The 16,229-nt window shown below is 37.1% G+C and overlaps 1 protein-coding gene across 3 annotated transcripts in view; it reads left to right on the forward strand.

Moving 5' to 3' along the window:
* Positions 1–16,229, forward strand: part of WDR49 (WD repeat domain 49) — a 160,191-nt gene that overhangs the window by 85,910 nt on the left and 58,052 nt on the right. For all 3 annotated transcript variants that reach the window (XM_020878618.2, XM_070466465.1, XM_070466464.1), the window contains 2 exons: positions 9,766–9,930; positions 13,245–13,360. In XM_020878618.2, the coding sequence (XP_020734277.2) occupies positions 9,766–9,930; positions 13,245–13,360 (281 nt within the window). The remainder of the gene's footprint in view (positions 1–9,765; positions 9,931–13,244; positions 13,361–16,229) is intronic.

Consider the following 16,229-nt stretch of genomic DNA (forward strand, 5'->3'; position numbering starts at 1 on the left):
AGTGCAACACTTTCACAACATCATCTCCCAGGATTTGAAATAGCTTAGCTGGAATTCCATCACTTCCACTAGCTTTGTTTGTAGTGATGCTTCCTAATGCCTATTTGAGTTCACACTTCAGTATGTCTGGCTCTAGGTGAGTGATCACTCCATCATAGTTATCTGGGTCATGAAGGTCACTTTTGCATTGTTCTTCCATGTATTCTTGCCATCTCCTCTTAATATCTTCTGCTTCTGTAAGGTCCATACCATTTCTGTCCTTTATTGTGCCCATATTTGTATGAAATGTTTTTTTGGAATCTCCAATTTTTTTGGAAGAAATCTCTAGTCTTCCCCATTCTATTGTTTTCCTCTATTTCTTTGCACTGATCTCTGAGGAAGGCTTTCTTATCTCTCTTTGCTATTCTTTGGAACTCTGCATTCAGATGGATCTATCCTTCCTTTTCTCCTTTGCCTATCACTTCTCTTCTTTTCTCAGCTATTTGTAAGGCCTTCTCAGACAGCCATTTTGCCTTTTTTTTTTCCATTTATTTTTCTTGGGGATAGTTTTGATCATAGTCTTGTTTACAGTGTTACTAAATTCTGTCCTTAGTTCTTCAGTACTCTATCAGATCTAGTCCCTTGAATCTATTTGTTGCTTTCAATGAATAATTATAAGGGATTAAATTTAGGTCATACCTGAATGGCCTAATGGTTTTCCCTACTTTCTTCAATTTAAGTCTGAATTTTGCAATAAGGAGTTCATGATCTGAGCCATAGTCAGGTCCCAGTCTTGTTTTGCTGACTATATAGAGCTTCTCCATCTTTGGCTGCAAAGAATATAATCAGTCTGATTTCAGTATTGACCATCTGGTGATGTCCATGTGTAGAGTTGTCTCGTGTTGTTGGAAGAGTGTGTTTGCTGTGACTTGTGTGTTCTCTTGGCAAAACTCTGTTAGCCTTTGCCCTGCTTCATTTTGTATTCGAAGGCCAAGCTTGCCTGTTACTTCCCCCCACCCCAGGTATCTCTTGACTTCCTACTTTTTCATTCCAGTCCCTATAATGAAAAGGACATCTATCTCTCTTTTTTTTGGTGTTAATTCTAGAAGATCTTGTAGGTTTTCACAGAAACATTCAGCTTCTTAAGCATCAGTGATTGAGGCATAAACTTGGGTTACTATGATGTTGAATGGTTTGCCTTTCAAACAAACAGAGATCATTTTGTCATTCTCGAGACTGCACCCACATACTGCATTTCGGACTCTTGTTGACTATGAGGGCTACTCCATTTCTTCTAAGGGGTTCTTACCCACAACAGTAGATGTAATGGTGATCTGAATTAAATTCACCCATTCTGGTGAATGATATGATGATATTGCATTAATTTTATGATGATTGTGCATTGATGTGATGGTTTGGATTAATTTTCAGAAGTTGAACCAATCAAATGTGTCTTACACTTTGTTGTTTTTGAAATTATTTTGTTGAGTATTTTTGCCACTATGTTCATGAGGATATAGATCTATACTTTTCTCTACTTGTATGTCTTTGTCTGATTTTGGTAATACTTGTCTCATAAAATGAGCTAGGAAGTATTTCCTCTGCTTCTTTTCCCTGAATAAGATTGTATAGAGTTGGCATAATTCCTTCCTTAAATGTTTGGTAAAACTCATTAATGAATCCCATCTGCTGCTTTCTGTTTTGGAACACTATTAGCCATTGATTTAATTTCTTTAATATATATACAGGCCTATTCAGACTCCTTCTTGTGTGAGTTTGGACAGATTATGTCATTCAACAAATTAGCCCATTTCATCTAGGTTATCAACTTTGTAAGCATAGAGTTGTTTATCATACCTCTATAATCCCTTTAATGTGTATGGGGTCTTGGGTGAGGTTCTCTCTTTGATTTCTGATGTTGGCAATGTGCATCTTTTGTCATTATTCTTACTTAGCCTGGATAGATCATCAATTTTTAAATTTTTTTCCAAGAACAAGCTTTTGGTTTCATTAATTTTAATGATTTTTTATTTTTAATTTCATTGATTTCTATTCTAATTTTATTTTTACTTTTATTCTGCCTTTTTATATTGTATTAACTCTTTTTTCTTCTTTTGTGAGGTAGAATTTTAGATGATTGATTTTAGATCTTTTTCCCCCCCAATACATGTATGTAGTGCCATAATTTTTCTTCTAAGCACTGTTTTCTCTGACCTGGGGCTTAGAAGAAAATCTCATAAATTTTGATAAGGTATATTTTCATTTTCATTTAGTTAAAAATATTTTAAAATTTCTATTGATGTTTCTTCTTTGATCCATGCTTTATTTGAAATGTGTTTTTAGTCTCCAAGTGTTTGGGGGTTTTCCAGTTATATTTCTGTATATGTTTTGAGTTTAATTTCATTGTGATCTGTGATCAGACACTGTATGATTTTTATTCTTTTAAATTTGTTAAGGGGTGTTTTGTGACCCCAAATGTGGTTTATCTTGGTGAATTTTCCATGAGAGCTTGAGAAAAATGTGTGTTTTGCTGCTGTTGGGTGAAGTAGTCCATAAATGTCAATTATATTCCGTTGATTGATGGTGTTGTTGAGTTCAACTACATCTTTACTGGTTTTCTGCCTAGAATGGTACTTTCCATTTCTGATAGAGGGGTACTGAAGTTTCCTACTATAACAGTGGGTTCATGTATTTCTCCTTGTAATTCTACAAGTTTTGCCTCACATAGTTTGACAAAGGTTTTAGACACATACACATTGGAGATTGTTAAGTTTTCTTGGAAAATTAACCTTTGTCTTTGTGAAATGCCCTGCTGTATTCTTAACAACTTTCCCTGCTTTGAAGCTTGAACATAAAATGAAACTGCTAGTCATTCAGTTGTGTCTGACTCTTTGAGATCCCATGAACTGTAGCCTATCATGCTCCTCTGTCCATGGCATCACCCAAGCAAGAATACTGGAGTGGGTTTCTGTTTCCTCCTGCAGGGCATCCTCCCAACCCAGGACTGAACCCCAGTCTCTTGCATTGCAGGCAGATTCTTTACCATCTGAACCACCAGGGAAGTCCACTTCAGAGCCTTCAGAGGACAAAGGCCCTGAAGTCTGGTTTTTCTGAAATTAATACAGCTACTTCTGCTTTATTTTGCTTAATGTGAGCATGGCATACCTTTCTTTATCCTGATCTGTAACCTCAAACTAATACTTGTAAACTTGTGGGAGCTCCATATGACCAGCTCCTCAGAACTTTAGACTCTCAGACTTGTCCACTTTGAGCTTCCAGCAAATTATCAGTGACAGCTCTGATTTTCCTCTCTCAGCTCCCTTCCCAAGGGAGTTTTGGTTCATGAGTTTCTGCTCTGGTAGGTTGTGATTTTCTTGATCTGCTTGTTGGTCTCTCCAATTTGGAAAGCAATGATCTGCCCTGTGACCTTGTTTCTTGGGGTGGTCTAAGAAGAGTTGTTGATTTTTCAGTTTGTCCAGCTTTTTATTCATTGTTAGGATGGAATGAAAACTTCCAAGCATGTGGCACCAGGACCTGCCAAGTCCAATGCAATCTCAACTATTTTTGGAAGTAATTTTTTCTTCAGCAATTTTGCAGAAGGAGGGAGGTGGTAAGGTTTTAAAGTCAGAGTTTCCCAATGATTTCCACTGAACAAGTAATTTAATTTCTTTAACAAAGTTTTCTTATCTATAGAATAAGAATTTATAATACCTCCCATGTAGATTTTCTTTAAAGGACAAAGGGTATTGTGTATAAAGATACACAGAACAAAGCAGGAGTAGAAGCTAAGTAAAGACTAGCCAAAAAAGGGGAAGTGATGCTTTTCTGATTTCATACCCTAATCCCTGTGTGTGCCTGGTCATTTGGGGAGTATTTTGAACACCTGAATAATGAGCACAGATGGTCACAGCCTGTGGCCCCTCCCCTGATTTACATTGCCTAAGCCTTGTTGCCCTCCTTGCTAGTCCTTGAACATGCTAAGGACACTCTGTCTTAGGGCCTTTGCGTTGCTGTTTCCTTTGCCTGGAACTCTCTTCACCCAGGTATCTGCATGGCTCCCTCCTTCACCTTAGCCATGTCTTTCTTCAAATAATTCCTCAGGGAAACCTCACTGAGCCCCCAAGTTTGTACCCACTCCCAGTGATCTCTGCCTTCTTCTTGGTTATAGTTTTCTCCATAAAGCTTTTTGCTGTTAAATATTGTGTGTGTGCACATGTGCATATATGCATGCATGCATGCTTTTTTTGTCTTTTAGTTGTATCGCTTCCAACCTTCCTCCACTAAATATAAGGGCAGGAATGTTTCCCTGTTGAATCACCAGTGCCTAGACCTTGTGCCTTGCATACTGTTGCTGTTGTTTAGTCACTTAAGTTGCATCTGACTCTTTTGTGACCCCATAGACTGTAGACCATAGAGAGAGGAGCCTGGCAGGCTACAGTCCATGGGGTCGCAAGAGTAGGACGCTACTTAGCGACTCAACCACCACCATCAGACGAGAATACTGGAGTGGGCTGCCATTTCCTTCTCCAGGAGATCTTCCCAACCCAGAGATCGAACCTGAGTCTCCTGCATTGCCAGGATGATTCTTTACCGCTGAGCCACCAGAGAAGCCCTTCCATATTGTAGGGATTCAGTAAACTCAAGGAATGAATCTAAAAAGTCCAACTATAAATTAATCTAGAAAGAGGTGATACCTGACAAATAAGATTTATAAATGGAGAATGACATCCTTAAATATTTGCATTCTTTGTACCAGTCCTCTGAGATATTATTATTCTCCTCACCTCACTACTTACTGAGTTGTAACTTCTAGAGATTTGATGCAAAATAGAAATAAAAGAGGTAACCTGCTTTATATTATGGGACCATAAACAGCACTGATTAAAAAAAAATAAAATTATGAACAGCAATTCAATCAAATGTCCTGATCCCTTGGTAGGCAAGCAATATCTGCTGCTGCAATTCTGTAATTTTTTATTCTTCTTGCCTAGACCTAGAACTTGAGATGCATACAAAGGAGAGAGAAGTGCTTATTGTTGTTGAAATAGCAAGAAAAGATTCAGGGGGCATGGATAGGCCTCCCATCTCTTACAACTGTCTGATTGACTGTGACAGCTTCAGATGAGAGAGACAAAAAGATCTCTATATTCCTAAACAGCTATTAACTCAGGTACATAAGGTGGAGCATTCCTCCAGCGGAATGGTTTGCTCACGAGGTCCATTTGCACTGAAGTGTAGTTATTAGGACCACGCTATTTTCTGCTCTGCAGATGCCCAAGCTCAGTTCTCAACAGTTAAGGTCTCATCTGATGAGAAGCAGTCAGGAGTAAACTGGAAACTTAAAGGGACTTGGTATCATCCAAATGTGGCATATAAATGTGATGCCAATACTTATTTCTGGGCTTTATCACTGATAAAAACATTTTGCTATAAATACCATCTTCACCGTCCGATAGTCAAACCTCTTCATCTGCCAAGTGATGTGAAACAGGCTTCTCTCTCACTAGACTTTGAATGTCTTTTCACTTGTCTTGTTATTCTTGTTTTCTGATATTGTCATAGTGAGAGCAGATTCTGGTTAATACTGGGTGTGTGTTTGTGACATAGTCAGTCCTTATATTTCAACACATGGTTTCCCTGAAGACTGTGCCTTAAGGCAGATTTCCATAGAATGAAATCTGACTGGCTGTACACTGTTGTCATTATTGATTCAGATTTTGTTAGAAATTGTGAAATGAGTAAAGAAAGGTGCTGAAAAGTGATGAATGGTATGTTGGGACTCAGCTGGTTAAGGCAGAGGAAGGGGAGCATAAAGCAGCGTAAAGTGAAGGTTCCTAACTCCTGATTAAATGTCTGCATTAGATAAAAGCGATGGGTGGTTCATGAGACGCTTTGCAATGTGAATGAGGCCAGTCTTGAACAAGTAAGCACATCTTTCTTTGAATATAGTTTACTTTATTTTTCTTTTGTTTTGTTTCCATCAAAGAATATCCACTTTTTAGTACTGAAATGCTTAGCATATAATAAATCAATGAATATTTTTGAATAGAGGGTTCTCAGGTGGCTCAGTGGTATAGTATCTGCCTATCAAACAGGAGACGCAGGTTCGATCCCTGGGTTGGGAAGATCCCCTGAAGTAGGAAATGACAACCCACTCCAGTATTCTTGCCTGAGAAATCCTGTGGAGAGTGAAGCCTGGTGGGCTGCAGTCCATGGGGTCTCAAAAGAGTCAGATATGACCTAGCAAGTAAACAACAACAAAAAATTCCGTAGCCTTTCTTCAAAGATCACTATCAAAAATTTCCCTTGAGGGGACATATGTATAGCTAAGGCTGATTCATGTTGATGTTTAACAGAAAACAACAAAATTCTATAAAGCAATTATCCATCAACTAAAAATAAATAAATTTAAAAAAAGAATAAAGGCAATTAATTAAATTTTTTTTCACTTGTTCAGAATATTATGTTTTCATGACTTTGTCTTTAATGAATACAATCCAAAGTCTTAAGCAATTATGTGCAAAATCTCATGGGATATAATTTTAAATGTCACAGTTCATCTAAAAAGCTGGTTTCTAAAATGTAACTGTCTACATTCACTCTCATGGCTGGAAGAAACCAAGTCATTAAATATTTTTATTAAATTGGTTTGGATATGAAAAGTGACATGAATTCAAATAAGAGGTCAGGTTATTAAGCTTAAATAGAATAGTAATACTAGCTAACTTTTACGAAGTATTTATTGTATGCTATAGACTGTGCTAAGTGCTTTACAAGTATTTGCTTACTTAAACCTCTTAAAAACGGTTTGAGGGATAACTATAATTCTCTCTGGTTTATAGGTGAGGCAACTGAAGCTTATAGAGATTAAGTAATGAATCCAAGTTTAGACACTCAAACATACTGGCTCCAGGCCCAGTACTTAACCACCATGCGTATTGCAGAAACCAAAGCAGATAGAAACACAGTTACATGGAATGATAACTAAAGTGTTACATCATATTATTATGAAGATCCAGGTCATTTGCTCTAGAAGTTGCACTCTAGGCTATGTGGCAGCCTGGATGGGAAGGTAGTTTGGGGGAGAATGGATACATGTTTATGTATGATTGTGTCCCTTCACTATTCACCTGAAATTGTCACATCATTGCTGATTGGCTAAATACAGATACAAAATAAAAAGGTAAAAAAAAGAGTTTGTATAAATTGGGTAGGTATGGATGTTAGAGATATTGATATAGGTATAAATATGTGTTTGTGTGGAGATAAATAAAATTCAAGTATATTCAGAAAAAAAAGAGTTGTCTCCATTCATTCAGTCTAACATCTGCTCAGCCTGAAGTGGAATCACCTGTTAGTTTATTAAACTGTAGAATTAATTTATGTGGAAATAAGAGAGGAGGGGGAAAGGAGGCTTTAATTCATACCAAAGGGAGGAATGAATATATATATATATATAAAGAAATTATGCTATAGTTTAATAACAGTAATTAAACACTGAAGCTACTTTTGGTTCACTGAGAGAAAATGTGTAGCATAGATATAGTTTTACATCATTTAAGAAATTTTGATTGAGAGCTGCAATATCAGGGGAAAAAAGGACTGCAAGAGCTCCCATGCAAATAATCAGTTCTTTGTTGAGGCATGAAGATTGTTGAACGGTGGCCCTTTCATTCAATCCCTCTTCTCTTTTTGCTTCTTGGAACTACTGCCTTAGGTGAGCATCTCTACCTGGACTGTAACAGCAGCCTCTGAATGGTTTTCTCACAACCTGTGTGTTTTCTACACTGTTGCCAGAGGTAGCTTCACAAACTAATAAAAAATGCACTTCTTCTCTCCTCCTCATTAGAACAAAGAAATCATTCTTAATTTTATTTTGAGCCATACATGCCGCAGATAACCAATGAAAGACATGAACCCTTTCCCAGTTAACAACGACAACAAAATCTTTATGCACGCTATTATTCTCTGACATTGCTCACTAAAGATTTCAAATATCTGTTGCTAGTTTGCATCCTCACCTGATACTCTATCATTTATCTTATTGTCTGCACTCCAGCTTCGTGACACTTCTTACTGTTTCTCATGCTTGAAAGAGACTCCAAGTTCTCTCTTCTAAGCACTTTAATTATCTAGGGGTACAATGATGAAATAGAGGAAGGCTTTTGATGTGTCTGTCATAGAAGGTCTACGATTCAAATCTTGTTATAAGCTTGGGAATGGTACTTAGCTGATCCCAGTTTTATCATGGTAGAAAGAGTGATAACGTAAGTTTGCAGGGTTTGTATAAAGGTTCAGTGAGATAGTGAATGTAAAGGGCTTGGCACTCATTGTTCCTACCTTCAATCCCTGATAGAGCCTCTTTACATTTTATTCCCATCCCCCACTGCAGTGAATGGATTTGGGGTTTTACTCTCTGTGTCCCCAGATCACGGAGTGCTAATACCTCTGTACTTGTAAGATTTTTGGGCATTTATTTATTTCTTGTCTGTTTCTCTCTCTAGCCCAGTAGCACTTGACCCAGGCTGCATATTTAAGTAACCTTTATAAATTCCACTGCTGGCCCAATTAGTCCAGTTGGTCCAATTCCAACTCTGGTCTGGTCTGAAATTGTGATTTTTAAAGTGATTCTAGTGTATAAGCCTAGGCTACAGGCTCCTTGAAAGCAGAGATTCATCAGTGAAGCTCCCCTGTCCACATGGACCTGGTGCCCAGTGGATGTTCAATGAATGCGGTAGGGTGAATGAATGAATGAATGAGTGAATGGATGAATACATGCATAGCAGCCAGTTATCTAGGTCTTCTGAACATGCATTTGATAAACTTTAACCCATTTAATTATGAAACTGTGACACTCTGGTTTAACAAATTCTTGATAAATTTATATTTATACATTGTCAACCAGTACATAAGTGGATAAAGTTATGCTTTAAATTTTTAAAAAATCTAGATATTGCTTCAGGCAATTTTCTACCTATATATTTCTATGTTTAGTGGTCGTTTGTTTCTTCTTTCATTCCTTTGCATCCCTTTGTCACATAAGCACGGTAATTTTAACCTATAAATCTCTTAAAGGGCATCTAAGTACCTAGAGCTTAAATAAGCAGTCTACTTGCCACTGTTGTTTCTTAGTGTGGGACTATTACATGTAATCCTATCCTTGCATTTGTTTTGTTGCCTTCTTCTTGGAGTGTATATGCAGGTTTATATTCAACCTTCCTGGATTCTTTGTTTTTAGTGACCCATCAATACTTACGTTGTGAAAATATATGCAGTACCTTGAGGAAAGGAACTAATGGAGTTAGAAGCAGTAGTTCTAGCAATCAGCTGATGTGAACTTTTCCCCATAATGGCTGGTGATACTTTCTCTTCTGAATACTAAATGAAAGCTGATATGTAATAAAAGGTTTATTTTCATAGAGTGAATAGTGTCAGAGCGTCATGACTGATAAAATCAACTTTCTCATCTAAATGTGAGATTTATAAGTTTATTTTCAGTAGGATTTGATTTCAGGATGGTCTCTGGATACTAAGCTGAACAGTGAGTAAGGGAAGAAGATTCCTATCTTTTCTGATAAAGAGAAGCATGACTTCATTACCTCAGTTCTGGCCTAGAAATTGAAATGTTATCAGCTTAACAAAAGAAAGCAAATGCATTACAAAAATGTCTCTTGACTATTGGTGGAACTCACTAGTGGAAATGCACAGGCTGGATATTTTGATTGAAATAAAAATGATGGATGCTGGGACTATATTTAATTTCTCCACAATGTTATTTTCTCGTAGGTAATCAGCTCTGATGTGGGGTCGACTGTTTCTTTCTGGATGATAGGCACTGGGCAGAAAATCAAACAACTTACCGGTTGCCATGGTAATGCAGAAATCAGCACGATGGCCCTAGATGCAAATGAGACACGGCTTTTGACTGGCAGCACAGATGGGACCATAAAGGTGCGAATACAGTGACGCTTCTTTATCCAGATAGGAGGGGGCTAAAACATTGTGTGAGGAGACACAGCTTTGGCTATATCTGTGTTGGTATTTTTGGTCTTGGAAAAAAGAGATGAGACAAGAAAGAGCTAAATAACTCAAACCATCTAATAACAAAGCTGTTAGGAAAATAAACCTCTGTGGAAAAATGAATAAATGATTTTTCTGAATAAATTATTTAGAATCAAGGCACAACTTGTTCTACTCATTTCAGAAAGCCATTTCCAGTGTTCTGGATAGAGGAACCACTTTGGGGAATAAGAGGCCTGAATACTTTTCACGTGCTTTAGCTAATGTCTTTGGTTTCATTTTTCTCAGTTTATAAAATGAGAAATCAGGGAAAGTACATAAACTTTTAAAATGACATTAATGCAAGTTTTTCAGAAAATGAGTATCTTAAAATCAACCTATTTTGTAAATTGCATTTTTATGTGGAAGGTAAGTATCAATAAGATAGTAAAGAAGGATAGTAGGAAGAACAATCAATCTTATTTATTATCCATCCTAAACTAACATTATTTTATCCTCTCAGTTATCAAATTATTATTAATTTCTTCTGGGATGAAAGTGCTCTGTTATTTTGCAGAAACCATCAAAATTTCAGGTAAAGCTAGATTCTTACAATCTAAAATCATGCCTACCAGTGAATCTTCTCTGCTCACCTCAGCACTGAAAGTGATGACAGTATCGGATTGGAGATGACTTGTGACGCTTTGAGATAGCAAAAGGCAGTTTCCAGAATAAGCTTTGAATTGAAGTTTCTGTCATAAGTGGGATCAGAAGGCTATTAATTAGAGGTACCTCCTGTGTTAGGGTGTATGATGCATTCAGGTAGACTACTGGGGACTGTAGTGGAAAGTTACCTAGATATGTAGGTAGGTAATGAGTCAGTGAATGATAGTTGCTCAGTCGTGTCTGTCTCTTTGAGACTCTATGGACTGTAGCCTGCCAGGCTTCTCTGTCCATGGAATTCTCCAGGCAAGAATACTGGAGTGGGTTGCCATTGTAGGTAGAACATTGTGGAATTTGGGGGCAAGTATTTAGGAGAATTCCAGCCCGCATCGGTCACTGTGAAGCACGCTGCAGTGAGTATCTCTGGAAATAAGCAGAACGTGACCTCTGGGAAGGATAATAGCTTGAGGTATAGACTAGGAGCATGGGTTTAAGTCAAGTAACATCTTCATGGGAGAAATGGTAAAATGCATGAAGATAATGGGATAATTCTAATCCCAACAGTCACGTGGAATAAAATAGAAGTAACTGGAACTAGAGTATTAGACAGTGACTTAGGCAAAAAAAAAAAAAGTGAGTATCCCACATACCAGTCCTTGGATACAAGGCTGGACTGAAAAAAGAAGGCAATGGATTAGATATTTTTTTTCCCTATGTTGGGAAGTAACTGGTCATAGAGTCCAGGGTAGGGCAGACTTGTAGATGGTTGCAAAACTGGTCCCAGTTAAGGGGCTTGATAGGATCTGGGGACAGTCAAATCTTTATACTACTTTTCTGTGGGTATTATTTTAGGTGGGCTTTATAAGAGCCCTGTTTAGAGGGAAACAAGGTGATGTGGGTGAAGAGCATGTACACCCCTCAATGTCTCAGCTTGAGTCCTGACATCTTAGAAGTTAATGTGAATTTAGTATTACAATCACAGCTTTTGAAGGTACATTTATCTTTATCACAATAGCACAATAGAATTCTGAAATCTGGCAACTTCTGTGTAGGATGCATAAATCAAAGTTGAGCTGCACAGGCCATATTCTAAAAAGAAACAAGAATGAATGATACTTTTTCCAATCTCATTTATAATTTAGAACCCCAAATCCAGCACTTATGCAATCAAAGATTTAAAAGCATTGCCCTATTTATCATGGTTTTCAGGTTTCTGTTTTTAAATTAATTGTTTTGAATAATGTATGCACACAATAAAATTTTAAACCTAAAAGATATATACTGTGAAAGAAAGTTTCTTTCTCACCCCTGTTCCCTTCTCCTCACTTGTGGCTACCAGTAGTACTAGTTTCTTGCACATCTTTCTAGACTGTGAGCACCATTTGTTTTTCAGTGGTAGTTCACTGTCCATACTGTTCTGCATTTTACATTTTCTGTATTTGATTTATAATAATGAAGGCAAACAACAACAACAATAATATTAGTTAAATTTTATTGCATATTACTATGAATCATGCACTGTGCTAAACACTTTGCACACACACACACACACACACACACACCCCTCTATATGCTTGGTACTATTATTATACCAGTTGAGAAAACTGAAACCTAAGGAAATAAACAACTTGCTGAAGGTTCTATGGCTGATTGGCTTTGGACAAAGCTTAGACAATTGGAGATGACCCATTCTTTGTAATAGTTGCATTATATTCTACCGTGGAGATACGCCATATTTGGATGTTCAATTCCTTGTTAATTGCTCACTTCATATTTGGATGTTCAATTCCTTGTTAATGAGCAATTAAGTTGATTCAAATTTTTAGCTGTTATGAACAATGCTTCCAGAATATCCTTTAAAATACATCATTTCACATGTGAGTATCTCTGAGTAATGATTTTCTAAAAGTTGAACTTTTGAGGCAAAGGGTATATGCATTTTCATCTTGATAAAGTGCCAACTGCCTTTGATGATGTACCAATAATGTTTCGTAGCAGGACTTAGTTTTAACAGCTAATTACTTTATCTCTTAAAGTGAACTGATTGGTCTACATCCTCATCCCCCTGCCTGAGGAGGTAAACTAGAATTACTTGGCTTCTGTGGGTGTGGGTCTGGTACCCACTGTCAATAGGAGATTTTATTGGCTAAAGATAGGAAACCTAGGACATGATGATTGTGTTCCAGCTCTGTATTATATGTTTACAATTCCAAGCATCCCTCAAGTAAAGGTCCTGTGTCATAAATGAGGAAATCAAAATTTAGAAAGATACTTGGAGAAAGAAACAGGATTTTGACAGACTCCAAAATGAGGCTTTTCATGTTTTTATATTGCCTCACCCTTAAAAATATACACTGATGTATTGCCTTTGAATGCCTTTGAACTATTATCAGAGTAGACTGATAAGGTTACAAATAGAGTAATAAACATATGAGCTAAATTTAAGTGGTGAGAAGGCTTTAATTATTATGTGTCTCAAGTGAATCAACCCTAGTGCAGAATGTAAACAAAAAAGTGTAAAATAATCCTATTACATCCTGTTGCTGCGCTCACTGAGAAGACATTTTCTTGTCTCAAAGCTGATTTTCACTTCTCTTTTAAAGGTCTGGGACCTCAATGGTTGTTGTCACCACATACTCAATGTTGGACAAGAGGGAGCTGTGGATATTTCACACATCCTGGTCCTTAAGAAGACAATCCTGGTTACAGGCTGGGACAGGTATGATAGACTTCATGCAAAACTGTAGGAAGGTAAAAGGAGAGAGTTTTATAGTCCCCTGAAAAAGTGGGAACGGCTACCCACTCCAGTATTCTTGCCTGGGAAATCCCATGGACAGAAAAGCCTGGTGAGCGACAACCCATGGGGTTGCAAGACTCAGACACGATATAGAGACTAAACAACTAACACAAAAGAAAAAAGAACCCAGAAATCCTGTTTTCTGAGTCTTCAACTGGTTTGATCCTAACTCTGAGTCTTTAACTTGCTGGTGCCCTTGATGACTGGAACTGTTTGGAACTGGTTGGGTGCTTAGTGAATAAAATATTTTGAGATCATGTAGCTTGAGCAGCTTAGAGAAGTGTTAACAGGGCTTTCTCCTGGCTTTAGGAACCTGTCTTTTTCTTTAACCACTCCAGACAGAAACATAATACCACTTCCTGAGTGTTAAATCTGAAACCTTCCCAAATTTTACAGTCAATAAATTCTTAATGTATAAACTTCATCCCTTTAACTGTAAAAGGAACTCGTTCCTTCTTCTCTTCATAGTTTCAGTTGCAGCATAAGAGGGGAGCAGCCTGCTGAAATCTGTTTTAGCACCTCTGTCACTTCAGTGTAGAGAAGGGCCTTTCAGATTCCACTTACTGTTTTCAAAGAGCAATTTTTCCATTTCATTATAACGAAAATTTCTTTGCTTTCCTCTTTTCCTGAGAGAACAAAGGGATCATAAACAGGGCCTTTTCTATGGCGTTGTATAAGCCCTAAGAAAATTAAACTGTGATATGTTTCAAAAATACATTGTCTATAAATTCAACGGTTCAAGAAATATTGCTCTAATAGGTAATTTGCCCAAGATTATTCACCATAGAAATATGATCTTAATGGTTTGAAGCTAGGATTAAATCAAATTTTATACCTAGAAAACCAGCAATATTTATCTGGGGATTTTTATCAAGCGTAGGGAAGGGTTGTGTCTAATGCAAATGTGAACATACTAGACTAGACTAGAGAATACAGTACCATACAGAGCTTAGTTTTCAGAGGTAGTTTGACTATAAGGAAAGAAAGTATAGTTCAGATTATTCTACTTGCTGTTAAAAACTAATTTAATCATCCTCACCTTTGAAAGAAAGCTTCTTCATATCCCTGGGAGCAATCATGATCCATCAATGACTCGCAACCTCTCCGGCAGACTATGGCCTAATGCTCTCTATAATTAGGCTATGGCAATGAATAAGTGGAATTATCTAATATCATGGCAGAGTAGATGTGTAGTATACAGCCAGTTCACTTTAATTTTGCACATATCAAAAAGAGCTTTAAAAATTAATGTGTTGGTCAACTATGGAGACACCATTTTCTTAGTCATATTTTTTAGACATCCATGGTTAGAAATTAGCATCAAATGGAAGGCTTTTTTTTTTTAATTGGTCACAGGGTGAAATTTCTAAAGATTAGATATATAGAGTAATTTAAAAGTGATTTAAAAAGAACACCCAATGATCTGATCTGTATTGGGGGTGATCACTTTCTATAACCCTGGGGAGGAATTTTGGGGGAGATTGAAATGAGTGGAGGAAAACATCACTCTTCTCATTTTTCTCCATCTTTTCCACCTTCCATAAGGTTGTCAGGACTTGGATCCTGTAGTTGGAATTGCAAGTTGAATGACTATGTTCCCAGTTATATTGTTTTACTTTCATATTGATGAATTTGAAAATGATATTTTTATATTTTCTAAGCAAGATGTCTTACATTAGAATGGATTTTGCAAGATCTTTGCAGGGTCCTTTTTTTTTTTTTTTTTTTTTTTAACCAAGAGGCATTTAACAAAAGCAGCAAGAAAACAGGAAAGTTGTTTGGTTATGTCTTGGGGAAGATAGTCCATTAAGCCAACTCCCTAATAGTTTAGTGACTTGAGAAGAAATAAGTGGAAGTTTGAGAGTCTTTATTAAGCTTTCTTTAAAATCCAGAGGAGGCTGTTAAGTTATACTGTACCTTTAACTTTAGGCTCTATTTAAATAAAGAAACTGGCCTGATAATTCTGTCCAAGATAGAATAGAAATTACATTTATTGAGTTTGGTACATAAATATGCCATCAATTTATTTTATTCATAGAGCTTTGTAGCATTATGCACTTTACATACATTATCCAACTTAATCCTTAGCTTCATCTTGGAAGGCAGGCAACATTTTGTAGACATCACTAATCTCTGTCTTCAGCTCTTATCTTTCTAAGCTCACTCATCCGTTTGCTTGCTGGATGTATCTGACTGTGATCCCAAATTCTTCATATTCTAAACTGAGTGTATTATGCATAAAAGTGAAAGTGATAGTCATTCAGTCATGTCCAATTCTGTACAACCCCATGGGCTGTAGCATACCAGGCTCTTCTGTCCATGGAATTCTCCAGGGAAGAATACTAGAGGGGGCAGCCATTCCCTTCTCCAGAAGATCTTCCTGGCCTGGGGATCGAACCCAGGTCTCCTGCATTGCCGGCAGTTTGTGTATAGTCTGAGCCAACAGGTAAGCCCACTTTATTCATTCCCTTTCCCTAAACCTGCTTTTCTCTTAGATTCAGAACTTCAGTTAATAGCTAGACATCCTGGTCATCCACCTGGTCATCTTTCTTATTCTACTTCACAATCAGGTAGTCTCCAAGCCTTATCTATTCTCTAGTCTAAATATTTTTTTTTTTCAAAATCTATACTAGATTTGAAATACTATACTAGTACACTGGACTGTATACTTCAGAGCATCATTTCTATGTACATGAATGTCACAACCTTTTCATTTGTCCTTTTCTCTAGTAAATGTCTCTCTTTTACCTCTTAAATAGATTTACTCATTTTAATGATTTCTACAGTGATT

This window comes from Odocoileus virginianus, chromosome 4 (genome assembly GCF_023699985.2).
Source record: "Odocoileus virginianus isolate 20LAN1187 ecotype Illinois chromosome 4, Ovbor_1.2, whole genome shotgun sequence".
Lineage (NCBI taxonomy): Eukaryota > Metazoa > Chordata > Mammalia > Artiodactyla > Cervidae > Odocoileus > Odocoileus virginianus.